The sequence below is a fragment of the Hypomesus nipponensis genome, chromosome 14 (assembly GCF_054491055.1).
Source record: "Hypomesus nipponensis isolate SF chromosome 14, ASM5449105v1, whole genome shotgun sequence".
NCBI classification, from domain to species: domain Eukaryota; kingdom Metazoa; phylum Chordata; class Actinopteri; order Osmeriformes; family Osmeridae; genus Hypomesus; species Hypomesus nipponensis.
The window spans coordinates 397,144-413,614 of record NC_140374.1 but is presented as its reverse complement, the minus strand read 5'-3'; the positions used below and the strand labels follow the sequence as shown (position 1 = coordinate 413,614).

At 45.6% G+C, this 16,471-nt stretch overlaps 1 protein-coding gene across 1 annotated transcript in view; it reads left to right on the top strand.

Moving 5' to 3' along the window:
* myo9ab (myosin IXAb) overlaps positions 1-16,471 on the top strand; it is a 92,987-nt gene that overhangs the window by 25,275 nt on the left and 51,241 nt on the right. Inside the window, exons 3-5 of the mRNA XM_084671981.1 lie at positions 12,908-13,002; positions 13,333-13,395; positions 14,648-14,747. Coding sequence (XP_084528107.1) covers positions 12,908-13,002; positions 13,333-13,395; positions 14,648-14,747 — 258 coding nt within the window. The remainder of the gene's footprint in view (positions 1-12,907; positions 13,003-13,332; positions 13,396-14,647; positions 14,748-16,471) is intronic.

Genomic DNA, 16,471 nt, shown 5'->3' with positions numbered 1-16,471 from the left:
CTTTTTAGTACATTATATACGTGTGAAATTAGTTCCTGAAAACATGTGCAAAGCACAAAAACTTTGTCGCACTGAAATGTGGAGTTAGACCGTTGAACAGTTTCTCTTCCGTTCGTACCTGTTCACTAGACACTGGACATAATGTGCCAGGACTGTTTGCTAGACACTGGCAGGGTCACCCATAAAAAGGTCCAGTGAATGGCCCCCCCCCAATAGGTCTTTACTTATTAACGCATGCACGTGTGTGTGCTCCCTCTCTGCATAAAACATATGTAAACCTAGAGAAACTTACTCAGTGATGGGAGCTACATTATAGCAAAACAATTACATCTTTATACATAAAACTTAAACATAAAGTTTAAAAAATATAACTGAGAGGTCTTAACAACTTGTGTGGCGCCAGGCCAGACACACACACACACAACAATTTATCACACTGAGATCTGCTACACACAACATTTTCTTGTATAAAATACAATTTACCTGCCTTCATCTTTGCCTATTATACAGCCATCTTCCTTGTCTTTCTGGATGCAAAGTCTTTTATAATGTATTTGAAGTCAATTTGTTTAGCCATTTCACACTCAATGGAAAGTATTGTGATTGAGCCTCTCCTGGCTCATTGTGGAGCAAAAGTCATTTTTAATGATTTTGAGTTTACTGAAGGACCTTTCTCCTCCTGCCAAGTTACAGGTAAAGTGCAGAATGTCCAGAGCAATGCAGAACATGCGCTTTCTCAGTCAGCTTTGCTATAACTAGCTTCCTCTTGGCTAGCATCGTGGCTACTGCTGCTCGTCTCTGCAGTCTGGCTGGGAGCTTCTTTCGGAGTTGACTGGAAAAAAATATGTATTACTTTAATTTGGGTGACCAATGCCCTTGCTAGCTCTCTCCTTTTTTTTCTCTTTTCTTTTCTGATATCACGATTTCTGAACAGGTCCTGGCATAGCAACGAAATGTAGCCTACTCTGACATGATTAGCTTAACCTTATATCAATAAATGACATCGCAGAACAAAAAACAACTCATACCATTTTTAGGAGAGGGGGGGGTCAATATGAAACAGGCTACATTTTACTAAAGCAACAATACAATGTTTATGTTTGTGTAGCCGGTGTGTGGTGAAACTCACTCCTCAAGTAGCCTATGCAAGAGGCCACCCGTGTCAATGAAATTTAATCGTTTAGTCGCTTTTTGTTGGCGTAGTTGGTAGTGGTGGCACTTGGGAAGTCACAGGTGGTGAGTTCGACTCCTGGTCGGAGCGGACAGTGCCTCTGACGGAACTTGCAAGACCACGTCTGTTACATTTGCTTTTTTAAGTAAAGGTAAGTATTTTAGTTCACTTCAAAGTAAATTGGTTATAATTTCTTAAAATATTTAAGACGAACATGATTATTGCTGGCATTGCGGCTGGGCCCCCCACCACGGCTGGGCCCCAGAAAGCTTTCCCCCCCGGACACTGGATATCATGTACCAGTACTGTTTGCTACACACTGGATATCATGTACCAGGACTGTTTGCTACACACTTGATATCATGTACCAGGACTGTTTCCTAACCCTAACACTGGACAGGGATGATCTGTTGGCAACCCCTGCTTCTCGTTTCTCCTCCACGAGAGGACAGTATTTATGTTCGAGTCTGAGTGGGTTTGTCTGTTGGGCCCACTTTCAACAGACAGCATGCAGACCTATCACCAGAGATGTGCATCATTGGCAGAGCAGTGTACTGTGTCACACAGCCTATCAGCTCCCCTGATTGGATCATGTGTAAGCGCTGGGTACACAGCCGTGTTGTGCAACCACCATGAATGAGCTAGTCCCTTTCACAGATGAAGTTCCCAGCTGCAGTGTTGATGTGTAATTATTAATGTGTCATATAACCTCCAGAGGATTCACTGATAGAACAGTTTGAGCTCAGTTCATGGAAAGGTTGATCTGTTCTGAGTTGCCTGGAAGTTCACCACTACAGTCTCTTAATATGGAGGATGTGGGGATTGTGCAGGTCCATCATCTGTACTAGTGTCTGCAGGCTGTTCTCTGAGTAGTGATGTTCAGTCCCAAACCATCCCTCCCTCAGAGCAGAGTGACAGCTCCCCAGCACTGCTCCCAGATGGAAGAGGGAGTGAAGAGTGTCAGTGATTGTGCTCATGGCCCTGACTCAATCAGATTCTGCTGCTGCGGTGTTTGTCCGATCAGAAACTAAAGAGATTAAGGCCATTAGGATGTTTAACCTGACACCAGTCCATCTGGAACAGGATGAGTCAACAAATGTAATCTTCTGTTGTGAACTCATCCTCATCCTGTTAACCATCATCCATCACACTTTATCCAGCCTCCATCAGTCAACTGTGTAATTTCCTTGTTTTTTATACAAACGTCTAGCTTCCATTGGTTAATGTTTATTAGTAGAACAGGATTATATAGACTCACACAGCATGTCACAGACAAACTAATATAATAGCAGCTACATCCATAGAAAATCCTGCAACATTAGCATATTAGCATACACTTTCAGTGTTGCATGGCTCAAGTTCAAGTGCTTGAGGCTATAGTTAGCATAGTGTTGCATGGAAAGATTCAGTTTGAAAGTTCTCTAGAATCAGTTTGATGTACGGTGATTGTCCCAGCTGTGTACTATATGGGACTGTATCCTGTTGGACTGTGTCCTGTTGGACTGTGTGCTGTATGGGACTGTGTGCTGTGGGACTGTGTGCTGTATGGGACTGTGTGCTGTTGGACTGTGTGCTGTATGGGACTGTGTGCTGTATGGGACTGTGTGCTGTTGGACTGTGTGCTGTTGGACTGTGTGCTGTATGGGACTGTGTGCTGTTGGACTGTGTGCTGTATGGGACTGTGTGCTGTATGGGACTGTGTGCTGTATGGGACTGTGTGCTGTTGGACTGTGTGCTGTTGGACTGTGTGCTGTTGGACTGTGTGCTGTATGGGACTGTGTGCTGTATGGGACTGTGTGCTGTGTGGGACTGTGTGCTGTTGGACTGTGTGCTGTATGGGACTGTGTGCTGTTGGACTGTGTGCTGTATGGGACTGTGTGCTGTATGGGACTGTGTGCTGTATGGGACTGTGTGCTGTTGGACTGTGTGCTGTTGGACTGTGTGCTGTATGGGACTGTGTGCTGTATGGGACTGTGTGCTGTATGGGACTGTGTGCTGTGTGGGACTGTGTGCTGTGTGGGACTGTGTGCTGTTGGAGTTTGGAGGGAGGAGGGTTGGGCCATGATTTGAACATGCAGAACTGCTGCAACACAAGCTTACTATGTTTACTACACACCATACAGTACCACGCCTTACTGTGTTTACTGCACCATACAGTACCACGCCTTACTGTGTGTGTGTGTGTGTGTGATGTTTACTACACCATACAGTACCACGCCTTACTGTGTGTGTGTTTATAAGCCGGCCCCTATCAAAGCTCAGGGGTGCAGAAACACTGCAGTGACAGGTAGCAGTTACCTTTAAGGAAGAAAGTGCTGAACTTAAAACACAGCAAGTATGCTACTGTGAGGAAGGCACGCGATGCCAGACATTATTGATTGCTTCTCACCAGAGCAGAATGAAAGCATCGGCATGATCGTTTGTATGACCCATTCGTTTGTTTAGTCAGTTCAGAAGAATATCCGGGTCATTAAGAAGCTGTCAGTGGTTCACAACACCCAGTCCCCTGAGCACACACAGGCCAGCCTGATCTGGTTAGAACAGGCTTGCTCTGAACCGCCCTGCTCAACACCAACACTGTTCTAACTGAAAATATCAAACACATTCAAACAGTTGCTAGCTATTGAAATCTGTCTTTTCTGAATGAATAGGTCTTGCAGTGCCTTTGAGGTTTGTGGTTGTGTAACCATGATGCTGGAGGAGGTCAAGAGCAGGCCCTGTGGGCTCGCCTCCTCTCTCCACTGCAGGTGTGCTCAGGAATGGAGAGGGGGCTTCTTTTCTTTTCTATGTGTGTGTTTAAACAGACTCTCTGTCATTTAAACGCACACACCTCACCTCCAGCCTATCTTGGTTAACACACAGTTCTCTTTCCTGTGGTTTAAAGTCATCAGCTACCTTTCACAGCTCTCACTCTGTAGTAAGTACACTACCCTGTCGCTCTAGCAATATAGAGCTGCACCCATCATGTGGTTCAGCCACACACCCCCATGCAGGAGGTCTTCAGCTCTCTCCCCTTATCTGACTCTGCACAATCCCTCTCCTCCACTACCCTCCCTTCCTTTCCCCCCCAGTACCAGCACTGCAGAGAAGATCAAAGGCCTGTTAAACCACCTCGCCCCCCCCATGCTCGCCCCCTCCTTCACTCCTGGTCTTCCCCCTCATCCTCCCCCTTCCCCATCTCCTCCCTTCACACAGTGCAGTGGCCCAGGCAGGATTGGATTCTGAGTGATGGAGTGGGGGAGGAAAGCTAAAAGGCACGGGAGAGTTGAGGGATTGAGTTATGATGAGATGGAGAGAAGGAAAGCCCTGACTCTGGAGGAGGTCTTACTTCAGATGGGACTTGTGATGCTCCAGATTGCTCTGTACGCAATGCTCTCATTAAAGTCTCCTGTCTCCATACTGAGTCCTCCTCTCTCACCCCTCCAACCTGCTGCTCTGCATTTTGAAAGGAACAGTCAGTTTGACTTCTGTTGCTCCATGAATGTTCTAACAAGATGTGCCTGTTTCTCTCTGGACCCTTACTACTTCCTCCCAGGAAACTGTAAACAGCCTCCCCCGAGGGGCGTGTCCCGGGGGCCAGCGAGGGCCTGCTGAACGCCCACAGCAGGGAGTACTGGGTTAGGGTCAGGGCAGCTTAGTCAGGCTGTGTTTCTGCCAGTAAGTCTTCTCTGGACTTAACGTGTTCCTCTCCTGTTCAGTCGGTCCATCCTGGTGTGCTTCTGTCAGCTGGGTCACATGAGGAAGCCTTTCCCAGGCCAGCGCTCCACCTTGACAAGCTGCTTTGGGGTTTACCTGACTTAAAACCCACGGCAGCAGTTTGCTGTCAGGATTTGCGCTGGTTTTTCTGTGTGTTGGTTTGGGGATTACATGTGGTGTGTGTTACAGTAACCTGCAGCAATGTTCACTTCAGAGCGGTGTGCATACTTGTGGCATCGCTGCCGTGATGCAGAGTTGAGTGGCACCCTGGGACTGAACCCAGGCACCGAGGAGGAGGGGGAGAGGGAGAGAGGAGTGCTACATGGAAAGAGGGATAGAGGGAAATGGAAGGAAGTGAATAGCAGAATGAATGGAAAGAGAGAGAGTGGGGTGGAGAGAAAGAGGACAGCGTGGAAGGGAAAGCAGAGGACTGTGTGGCAGAAGAGGTGAGCCCAGGGATAAGACTCTGAGCTTTGGTCAGCTGTCCGACGTTTACTCCCAGATAGATGGCAGATAAGACTGCAGGAATGCCCAAGGTCTTATTAAATAAGTTTGGTAAATCCACTATTCCGACCTCTAATTCAACTTCCCTCTCTTTTCCCTGGCGGATACAGAACACAAGCCCCGACCATGAGCAGTTGGTTGGCTAACCCTAACCGCCTTGTGGGGGTCATCTGGGTAGTTTAGTGAATTATGATGGAAACAGGACCCTTAAGGCTTTTGCACACCAAGTCCAAAATTTGTGTCCGAAATGTTTGCACGTTACAAAATAAATACGACCTCCCGTTATGTCAATTGCGCTTACACACTGTGCTTACAATCTCTCTCTCCTTTTTACTCCCATCTCATGCTATCCAGCTCTCACACACTCACACACATTACAAAACCATTTCCCACCTAACCTCAAGCCAAATGTGTGTCTATAAAAATACACATTTGTGTTGGTATGATGAGCTGTCTGTCTGTCTGGTTATATATAGCCTCTCAGTTATTCTCAGCATTACAGAACCTCCATGTTTACAGTAACCCTCCATGTTTACCCTTATCCTCCATGTTTACCCTTATCCTCCACATTTACCCTAACCCTCCATGTTGACCCTAACCCTCCACGTTTACCCTAACATCCACGTTTACAGTAACCCTCCATGTTTACCCTAACCCTCCATGTTTACAGTAACCCTCCATGTTTACCCTGACCCTCCATGTTTACCCTAACCCTGCATGTTTACCCAAACCCTGCATGTTTACCCAAACCCTGCATGTTTACCCTAACCCTCCATGTTTACCCTAACCCTCCATGTTTACCCTAACCCTGCATGTTTACCCTAACCCTCCATGTTTACCCTAACCCTAACCCTCCATGTTTACCCTAACCCTTCATGTTTACCCTAACCCTCCATGTTTACCCTAACCCTTCATGTTTACCCTAACCCTCCATGTTTACGTTTGTTCGTCAGCAGGATTCTGCGGGAGCCCCGTCCCTATCTGAGCCTGTCTGACAGCTGAGGGATGATGGTCATGTAACCTCCCTCTTATACCACACTCTCACACCCTCCCTCTTATACCACACTCTCACACCCTCCCTCTTATACCACACTCTCACACCCTCCCTCACACACACCACACTCTCACACACTTTACAAATCTGTCAGCAATTCATACATTTTTCAGAGCCTAGCTCCCCACACATACAGTATGTTCTCACACACACACACACACACACATTTCTGACAGGGCTGAAGGGATCTGCTGATGTAGGTTCTTTCTGGTTCACAGTTTCTGGATAGCAGAGCCACTGCCCCATCTAAGAGCTCATGGGCGGTTCAGTCAGGCTGGATCTAGTCGGAGTCTGTCAGACAGTGGAACTGGAGCACGTTCAGTCATCTGCAGTGAGGAATTCGTTTCAGAATCAGAAATTTCAATTAAGTTCTTTGCCAAAAGAGAAAATCACTTGGAGAGCTTCTCATTTGAAGTGTGGGTTTAGATCGATGGGATTGAGGTTGAGGTCTGTGTGATCTAGGTGAGGGAGGGCATGCTGTTTTCAGGCATAGTGTTGGATATGGAGTGGATATGGAGTGGATATGGAGTGCATTGTGGGGGTTGGAGTCAAGCCAGAACTAACTCAAACCCTAAATGATTGCATTAAATCCAATTAAATTAAAAGCAAATGCAGCCTTGGCTTGTTCCACCAGATTTATAAAGAAATTGTCAAAGTAGCTGGTTATGTAGGACCAGAGAGGGAGATCTGTCAGTTTGTGCACACATGCACTCTTTCCATTAGGGGTGGGCGATATGGCCAAAATCTTCTGTAAATATGTAAAGCAAGACGTTATTGGCTATTATTTAAAGGCAAAGACAGTACGAGCGTTCCCATTGGCTGATGCCTAGTCATTCCACAAGGTGACCTACTCACAGCTGAATACGGATCCGTAATGCCCTTCGACGAAAATTTGACAATGAACGAAAGCATCAGTCTGAGTTTTACTATCCATATCTAACTTCGGTTTCGGCGTATCAACCTCGTTAAAGCTCGGTCGATACGTTACAGCCTCAGTTTGATATTTCCCGGCATGACCTCACTCTCAGTAAGTAGTTAGCCTTCACTAGTCATCCTATATCAAGCAAAGCCACCAGTGTAATTTTACAACAATAATTTTACAGCACGAGACATAAAACTTGAACAAATTGAATTGGTTACCTGCAGAATGGGTCATCAAATATATAATTAATTTTATATAAATTAATTATATAATTAGGTATATACCGTCATACCGCCGAGCCCTAATCTCCTTCTCTTACTCTTTTTCTGTCTCTGTCTCTCCATCTGTCTCTCTCTCCCTTTCTCTCCACCCCCCCTCCCTCTCCATTTCCCTCTCTTTTCGCCTGTCTCTCTCTATCTGCAATGAGATGTAGGGTGTGTGAGTTGGCTGGTGCTTTTGAGAATTAACTCTGTAGTGACTGGGTGATGTACTCTATGGATCTAATTATTTTACTTTATGCTTTTGGAGCATGTTGGCAGTTGCGGATAACACACACACATCCGTATGTGCGTATCAAGACCAGTTTACGGCAAGACCAGTTTACAGCAAGACCAGGGGTCTCATTTATAAACCTTGCGCAAGCACAAAACGGGGATGAAAATGTGCGTACGCCACTTTCCACGCAAAGGTTGTGATTTATAAAAAACAAACTCGACGGGAGAATGTGCGGTCCTCCACGCAAACTCTGACCCTCCCGTAGGCCTACGCACATTTTGAAAACAGTTGGAATTGGCGACGCAGATGACCGTACTGTAGTCAGACTGCAGAAATGTTATGTGGGAAGAACATTACACGTAATATTTATATATTTTGTTTTCCTCACACACGTTTTTTTCATTCTATTTCAGGATTATCATGAAGATTACATCCAGCAGTGTTATTTGCGCTTGTACTGAGTGATTCTTGTTTCATAAACACCTTGTACAATCCAACTCAAATTTTAAATAAAAATTCAGCGCTTCCTCACCATCAGATTGTCCACTACGGGAGTTCAGGAGGGGGAGATTCCTCGACTGCATGGAATACAGGATAACATCACATATCCTACCTTTAGATAGATAACTGCAGAACACAGTGTATAACTAAATATATTTATTTAATACTGTGCAAATATCCTCATATGTCAAAAACTGGAAATGCAGCCGTTAAGCTCCCGTGCAATCGTTACACTCTACGTCCTCGTTATCAGTCCAGACTTTAATAGATTACTGTTCATAACAAAACGCTTTTGTTTTCAAATTGTATCTCGACTCGCAGTATCACTGCCACAGTTGACGCCACTCGCACAGTTTTTTTAAATTGGTGATCTACCGGCCACGACATTTTCGGAGTTTTCGGGCTGCACCAATAGGCTAACAGTGTCTGAGAAGTTGTCATGCGCTATGATTCACCGTAAAGAACAATCGTATGCCAGGGTCATGATGAGATACGAGATTAGCATTCATGAGGTGCTTTGCATTGACTATTTATGGTTAAAAATGGGCGTGTTCAGGGCGGGGTACAATGCTGATTCACGTACGCACACTTGTGGGTAATCTGTGATTTATAAAGGGAACATTCAGTACAGGTGTGCTTACGCGCAGTTTTATAAATCTGAATTTTTGTGTGCGTATACCATTTTAGGCTTTTGGGCGTACGTACACTTTTAGTAAGAATCCTACGCACAGTTTTATAAATGAGACCCCTGAGCTGTGAGTGAGCCTGCTCATAGACCCACAGTTGTATCAAAGCTGGCTAGGTAATACACACACACACACGCACACACACGAGCCAGGCGTAGGCCCACCAGCTCTGTCAGAGCCAGTTGGGTAATTGACTTTATCAGGTGGAGTTAAATACTGACTAGAGCTTTGCAGCTTTTCCTCCTCCTCTCCCTCTCCTCCCTGCCTCTCCCCCTCTTCCTCCCTTCACTCCCCCTCCTCTCCCCTCCCTCCTATGACATTTCTCATAACTATATATATATATATATATATATTATTCCAGTAAAACGTCCTCGGTTCAGACATCAGAACGAGCTAAACAAAAACCCAGAAGGCAATTATTTTTTATTGTGCATGTCTCAAGCTGTAGCACCTCCTGTAATACCGTCTCTCCCCTGGGCTAGCTGCAACAGCCTGAAGTAATAATATGTAAACAGTTAATAATACTAAACCAGGTTCTTCTACGAGTGAATATGGGCGCATTAAAGATGACATGTCAATTCAGATTGCTTTAGTGATTTTTGGGGCCCTATTTGTATGTGTATGTAAAGGCTGGTTAAACATTGTAGGGAGGAGAAGTTGGACAATTTTGTTTTCTCTCTTGTTCCAGTGATTGGTGCACCTGGGTGATGGCGTCGGATATGCGTTTGCATGTTAGATGTATCTCCTACAGTGGCCCTGAAGTGCAAATCACACCCACTAGTAGAGTGCATCCCCCAAATGAAAACAATCCCCCCAAATACAAGTCAACTTCCCCTCGATAGGATGACATGCTCACCTCCCCCCAGTACAGGGACACGCTCCCCCTAATGGGAAACTACATTACATTGACTCAAAACGGAAAGGGTTGGTACAACACTTTGTCGCTGATTGGATGCAGTAGGATAACTAACAAGAAATAAGAAATGGATCGACAGAAGTACAAAATAGCCTGACAGAGTTACGTGCACCAGGACATTTGTTTGGCTATCAAAGAATGTAGCAAATAGTAGGCTACTTATGCAAAAGTATAAAGTGCGTGTTAAATGTAAAAATCGATAGCCAAACTATCCTGGTCCACGGCTGCAGCGCTGCAGTCAGTTTCTAGGTGTGTTCGACTTCAAGCAGCCCGGCATCGCCTGCAGCCCAGCTGACTTGAAGCAGCCAATGGCATTCTCAGCTTCAAGGCAGCCGGCTGCAGCCGATTGTTGGCGCCGCCGGCGCTGCATGAAGTCGAACACACCTAATGTCGAACGCGGAGTTCCGCATTACATTAATTCAATGAGTCTGGCCATTTTCTCAAGAGCAACTGCACGGGTTCTAACGACAACACAGCTATTCCATGATTGGCCAGACTCGCACACGACAACTTTGACGCGTGTTCTGTAATTATTCTGACACCTTCAGTTTCGCCAACGCTCAAATCCGGACCAAACTGTTAAATTGTATAAAAATGTGTTGAAGAAAGGGTATTAGCCCGCCTCTTCACTAACGGAAAGACGAAGTTTAATTGTAAATAATGTAAAGTTAGCAAACAGCGCTTGATCTGCCATGACTGACGTCAATGCAGCAAACCACTAGAAGCGGGAATGTCCGACTTCACAGAGCCGTTTTCAACTCCTCCCCGACTGCAAGCGGCTACTCTCGCCGGTCGTTTCATGCAGCCGCAGTCCATGTCGAGCACACCTAGTTTTAAAAATGTTTATACCATGTATTCTCCATGTAAATTCATGCACCAAACCGTGACGCCCGTACCGTTTCGGTTCAACACTAATACATGTACCGTTCCACCCCTAGTATGCACTGATAAGGCTCGTGGACTGTAAGGCTAACTAGTGACTGTAGATGCTTGCTTGGCCAGGATGCAGGGGGTCAAGCAGCAGGGGGTCAAGGGTCAGCAGGGGGTCAAGGGTCAGCAGGCGGGTCAGGGGTCAACCTGCTATTGGAAGGGTTGTTGTGCTGATCATCAGCAGACTTTCATCTAAGGGAACATACAGGGGCATTCAAACCTCTCGCTCTCGCTCCCTCTCTCGTCTCCCTCTCTCTCTGTGTCTCTCCCTCCCTCTCTCTCTGTCTCTCCCTCCCTCTCTCTGTCTCCTTCAACAGAGTAACACAGGCTGGTTGAGCCAGACAGCTTCACAGTTCCAGCTCATTAAGTCCTAATTGAAATCTGGCTGGAATTCTGCCTCTGAACTACCTCCTACTCCTACTACCTCTGTGGTAATATATAATGAGGGAGGGAGGGAAGAGGAATGGCCTCAAAAAGAGGGAAGTGATGAAGCGATGCTTTAGCAGCAGAGCCCTGTGTGTGTGTGTGTGTGTGTTTTAAAGGGTCACACACCATCATTCAGCTGGGTGAATGACTCTACAGGGAGCAGACTGTCAGTTTTGGAGGACAGGAGAGCTGTAGACCAGGTCATGAAGTGGCTTCTTAAGATGTTTATCTCACTTCCTCCCAGCTAGCCGTAAACATTTACATTACATTTATTCATTTAGCAGACGCTTTTATCCAAAGCGACTTCCAAGAGAGAGCTTTACAAAAGTGCATAGGTCACTGATCATAACAATGAGATAGCCCCAAAAACATTGCGGGTAGCCAAAACATGAAGCATACATTGTGGAAACCAAATAAGTGCCAATGGGAAGAACCATAAGAGCATGTAGTTAAACAAGTTACAATTAAACAACGTGAACCTCAAAAAGTGCAAGAGTGTACCTGTAAAAAAGCAAGTAACAATAATATAATGTAAACTGATCAGACATGCTTGAAAGAGGAATATTGAATTATCTTGTTGATCAAACAACATAAGCGTTAACTCAAATCACCCACATGCTTTCTCTAAATTTGATTTACCATTTCTCTCTCTTCCCCTCTCTGTCACTCAAACTCACACACACCCACACACACCCACACACACCCACACACTCACTCACACACACTCCCCAGTCCTGGGGTTAATAATGTCTCACTACAGAGTTCCTGTTACTGCGTCTCAGATTACCCAGAGTACCGCGGGGTCTCTCTGCGGTCCCTGGGCCCATCGGGCCCCTAATGAGCTCCAACAGCTCTGGAGCCCCTCTGGAGCCCCAGCAGTCCCTGGGCCTCCCTGGCCCCACACAACCCTGGGCCTGATCCTCTCTCATCACATTAGTAACTCTGCTTGCTCTTGCTCTCTCTCTCTCGCTCTCTCGCTCTCACCTTTTCCAGCTGTCTCTCACCCATCATCTCTCTCTTCCTCTTTCCCTCTCTGAGGGAGTAAAAGGGCTAATTTACACCTTAAAGCAGTTGGACACAACCATGACCTTAGATGACCCTGCAGGTTAGTCCCAGGTCAGGATCACCTGCTGTGACTAGTGGAGGGTGGGATGTTTCTCATTGGCTGCTGATGTTAGGAGGTATGAGGAGTGTGAGAGGAGGGGCACTAGGATCTGAGCGGCGTGGCGTCTCTGTGTGTGTTTGGTTACTCCCTGATGGGAGGGAGATGGCCAACAGTAATATTGGCCAGCTGGAATCTGCACCCATCCCGGGTGTGTGTGATAGTTTTGAGACTGTGTGAGATACTGTGTGTGGGGTTGCCTTTGCGAGGCCCACTTCAGGCCCATAACTGTTGACAAAGAGCTCTGACCAGTCAGTGCTCCTTCAGCACCTGTTGTGAAAGTCAAAGTTCAACATGGTCATAAAGTCTCTACTCAGGTTGATGTACTATGGGCTGTAAATCTCTCTCTCACACACATCCATCCCTTCTTCCCACCCTTCATCACCTTTCCTTCTCAGTCAGTCTGTCCTCTGAAGGTGTATTAAACGTGGTTGTGTCCTGCAGGCCTTCGGGAACGCCAAGACAGCCCACAACAACAACTCCAGCCGCTTCGGGAAGTTCATCCAGGTGAACTACCAGGAGAACGGGACAGTCCGGGGGTGAGACTCCTGGACACACACACACACCTGACTCTATGAACACACACGTCCAAACTACATTATCTGAACACATTTGCAAAACTGACTTCTTTTATTTGATTCCTTGTTGCTTGAATTAGTACCTTTTCACCTAATAATGATGATGATGATATTATGATGATGGTATTATGATGATGATATTATGATGATGATATTATGATGATGGTATTCATTGATCTAATGCGATGTATGAAGAGGCATTCAAACCTGCAACCTGTTGATCTGCAGTCAGATGCTCTGACCACCGAGCTCTTCTCTGCTGTGCTAATCAGATGTTGTGTGTGTATCCAGAGCGTATGTGGAGAAGTACCTGCTGGAGAAGTCTCGCCTGGTATCCCAGGAGCACAGCGAGAGGTGAGACCTTACCCATGGCAACACCTTACCCATGGCAACACCAGTGATCCACATGCAGCCTAGTTTAGTCTGAGTTTGGTCTGTAGTTTACAAGGTTAGGATACTTAAGCGCAAACTTAACTATATAAAAACATCTCGTATTTCAGTGTAAGGACATTCCTGGCATAACTCTGAGTAACAGCTATTATAGAGATGGTGGAAAGGAGCTTGTGTCTGTGGCAGAGAGGTGATATCCCTCAACTCATATCTCCTCTATCTCCTGTCTCTCTCTTGAACACTACAATGATTTAGCTTTCATTTCTGAGAAGCACTCAGGATATCTGATACACATCTAAAATAGACCGGAATTACAGACTTTCATCAACTTCTGACCACAGCATACTGAGACTATTGTTTTTCCCTCCAGAGTTAAATCAATAGTTGGCCTCTATGAATAATACATAATCGTTTGTGTAATAGCATAGATATTATAAAACCGCTTCTGTGTATTTATAGCAGACCCAGTTTAGCTGACTGACACAGATAATCACCAGAGCACGTTTTTGGATCTGTATGCAGTGCTCTCTCTGAGGATCTACACCCCAGAAAAGAGCCCTTCTCCCAGTCCCTGAGGCAGGGTGGGAAAGATCCTGCTGCATGCAACTCCGATTTAAAAGAACCAACAGATGATTTCTGTTTCAAGTCGTTTTTCCTTCAAAAAACGGATTGATTCAGCTCATTTGTCTATCCCAGCTGATGGTGGTTAGAACCAGACTGGGCCTCTTGGTAGAACCAAGCCATACACCAGACTGGGCCTATCATTAAAAACACAAGCTCACACTATGTAGAATGTATTTGTTACTTACAGTACAGCAGAATTTACTGGCATATCGGGATTGTTTTCAGGTTCACAAGGGAAGAGTTTAGCCATGAAAGATACATTTTTCCAGTGGACTGGACTGACACTAAAGAATCAGGCATGACAGAAGTGTCTGATTAAATCTGCGCTTAATACGCTGCATCTCCTGTTAATGAAGGACATGCATCACCCCTCCTCGGTCAAAGCATTCTGCATCCAGCATTCTGCATCCAGCACTCTGCATCCAGCATTCAGCACTCTGCATCCAGCACTCTGCATTCAGCATTCTGCACTATATCACACATTCTGATGGACAACATATCAGTATAAAGTATTGTCAGCGTACAGCTGTACTCTCCCAGCCTGATGCTTCTAACCTGCTCCCACCATCTCCTCCCCCCGTCTCCTCCTCAGAAACTATCACGTGTTCTACTACCTGCTGGCAGGAGCCAGCGAGGATGAGAGGAACACCTTCCACCTGCTCAAACCTGAAGAGTACCACTACCTCAACCAGGTGGGCTCTATACACACACACACACAACAAAGCTTGTGTTGCCATTGACTAATACATTTGAATTTTACTCGGCAGACTTTTTACATGGAATGCATGAACAATGCAACAAGTGCAGTAAAAAGCGACTTTTCACCTTCCCTAGCGACAACAAAATCTTATCAAGCAACTAGCGACAAATCTAGCGATATACCGCTACTTTGGAAATCTCTGTAGTCTTTGTTGAGCAGCAGCTAATAACTACAGTTCTGTGTTGTCATAGATCGTGTTCAAATCAAATCAACATTTATTTGTATAGCCCTTTCTACACGCAAGCATGTCACAGAGGGCTTCACAAACGCCCTTAAAACTGCTCCTCAACCAACCGAAACCCTCAGGGAAGACAAGGAAAAACTCCCAGAAAAACTCATTACAGGAAAAAAATGGAAGAAACCTTGGGAGGAGCAATTCAGTGAGGGACCCCCTCCTCCAGAGACGGTTGTTAAATCACCCCCCCAGTAACAACACTGGACATAGATCATGTTAAGGACAATTGACTATCCATTGGCTAATCAAGGAGAATTCTTTCTTGCCTAGCGTGACATTTTGTTGCATATCTGAGTGATTTACTAGCATTGTAGAGGTTCTGATACACACACACACACACACACACAGTACCTGTGGAGCACTACCTTAGCCTGGTGGGCTCCACTGTGACTCTTCCTCCTGCAGGATCCTGTTGTTCTTGTCTTCACTTCTCCCTGCATCTACACCGCGTTCCAAATGATTATGCAAATTGGATTTAAGATTCATAAACATACAGTTTTTCAATTAAACTCATGGATGGTATTGTGTCTCAGGGCTCTTTGGAACACTGAAATCAAAATTAGTTTGCCAGGTGAGCCCAATTAAAGGAAAACTACTTAAGATGGACGTTCCACATTATTAAGCAGGCCACAGGTTTCAAGCAATATGGGAAAGAAAAAGGATCTCTACTGCCGAAAGGTGTCAAACAGTGCAATGCCTTGGACAGGGTATGAAAATATTAGATATTTTCACAAACTTAAGCTTCATCGTACTCGCTTTGGATAAAAGCGTCTGCTAAATGAATAAATGTACTGTGAAGAGATTTGTGGCTGATTCAGAGCACAGATGGGTTCATGCAGATAAAGGCATAAGGAAGAAGGTTTCTGCTAGACAAATTCATCAGAATAAGAGAGCAGTGGCTAAAATGCCATCACAAAGCAGCAAACAGGTGAAGCTGCTGGTGCGTCTGGAGTCCCGCGAACCTCAAGGTGTAAGATCCTCCAGAGGCTTGCAGTTGTACATAACCTACTATTAGGTAGATTACCCCTAACCAATGCTTACAAGCAGACTGGGCCCAGAAATACATGAAGACAAATGTGTTGTTTACTGAAGAGTGCCATGCCACGCTGGATGTTCCAGATGGATGGAGCAGTGGAGGGTGACCGTGTCCCAACAAGGCTGTGACGTCAGCAAGGAGGAGGCAGAGTTATGTTTTGGGCCGGAATCAAGGGAGAGAGCTGGTAGGGCCCTTTGGAGTCCCTGAAGGTGTGAAAATGACCTTGACAAAGTGTATATATAGTTTCTGACTGACCACTTTCTTCCATGGTACAAAAAGAAGACACATGCCTTCCGTAGCAAAATCCTCTTCATGCTGCAAAGAATACCTCTGTCATTGGCTTCTATGGGCATACAAGGAGAGAGAAACTCATGGTGTGGCCACC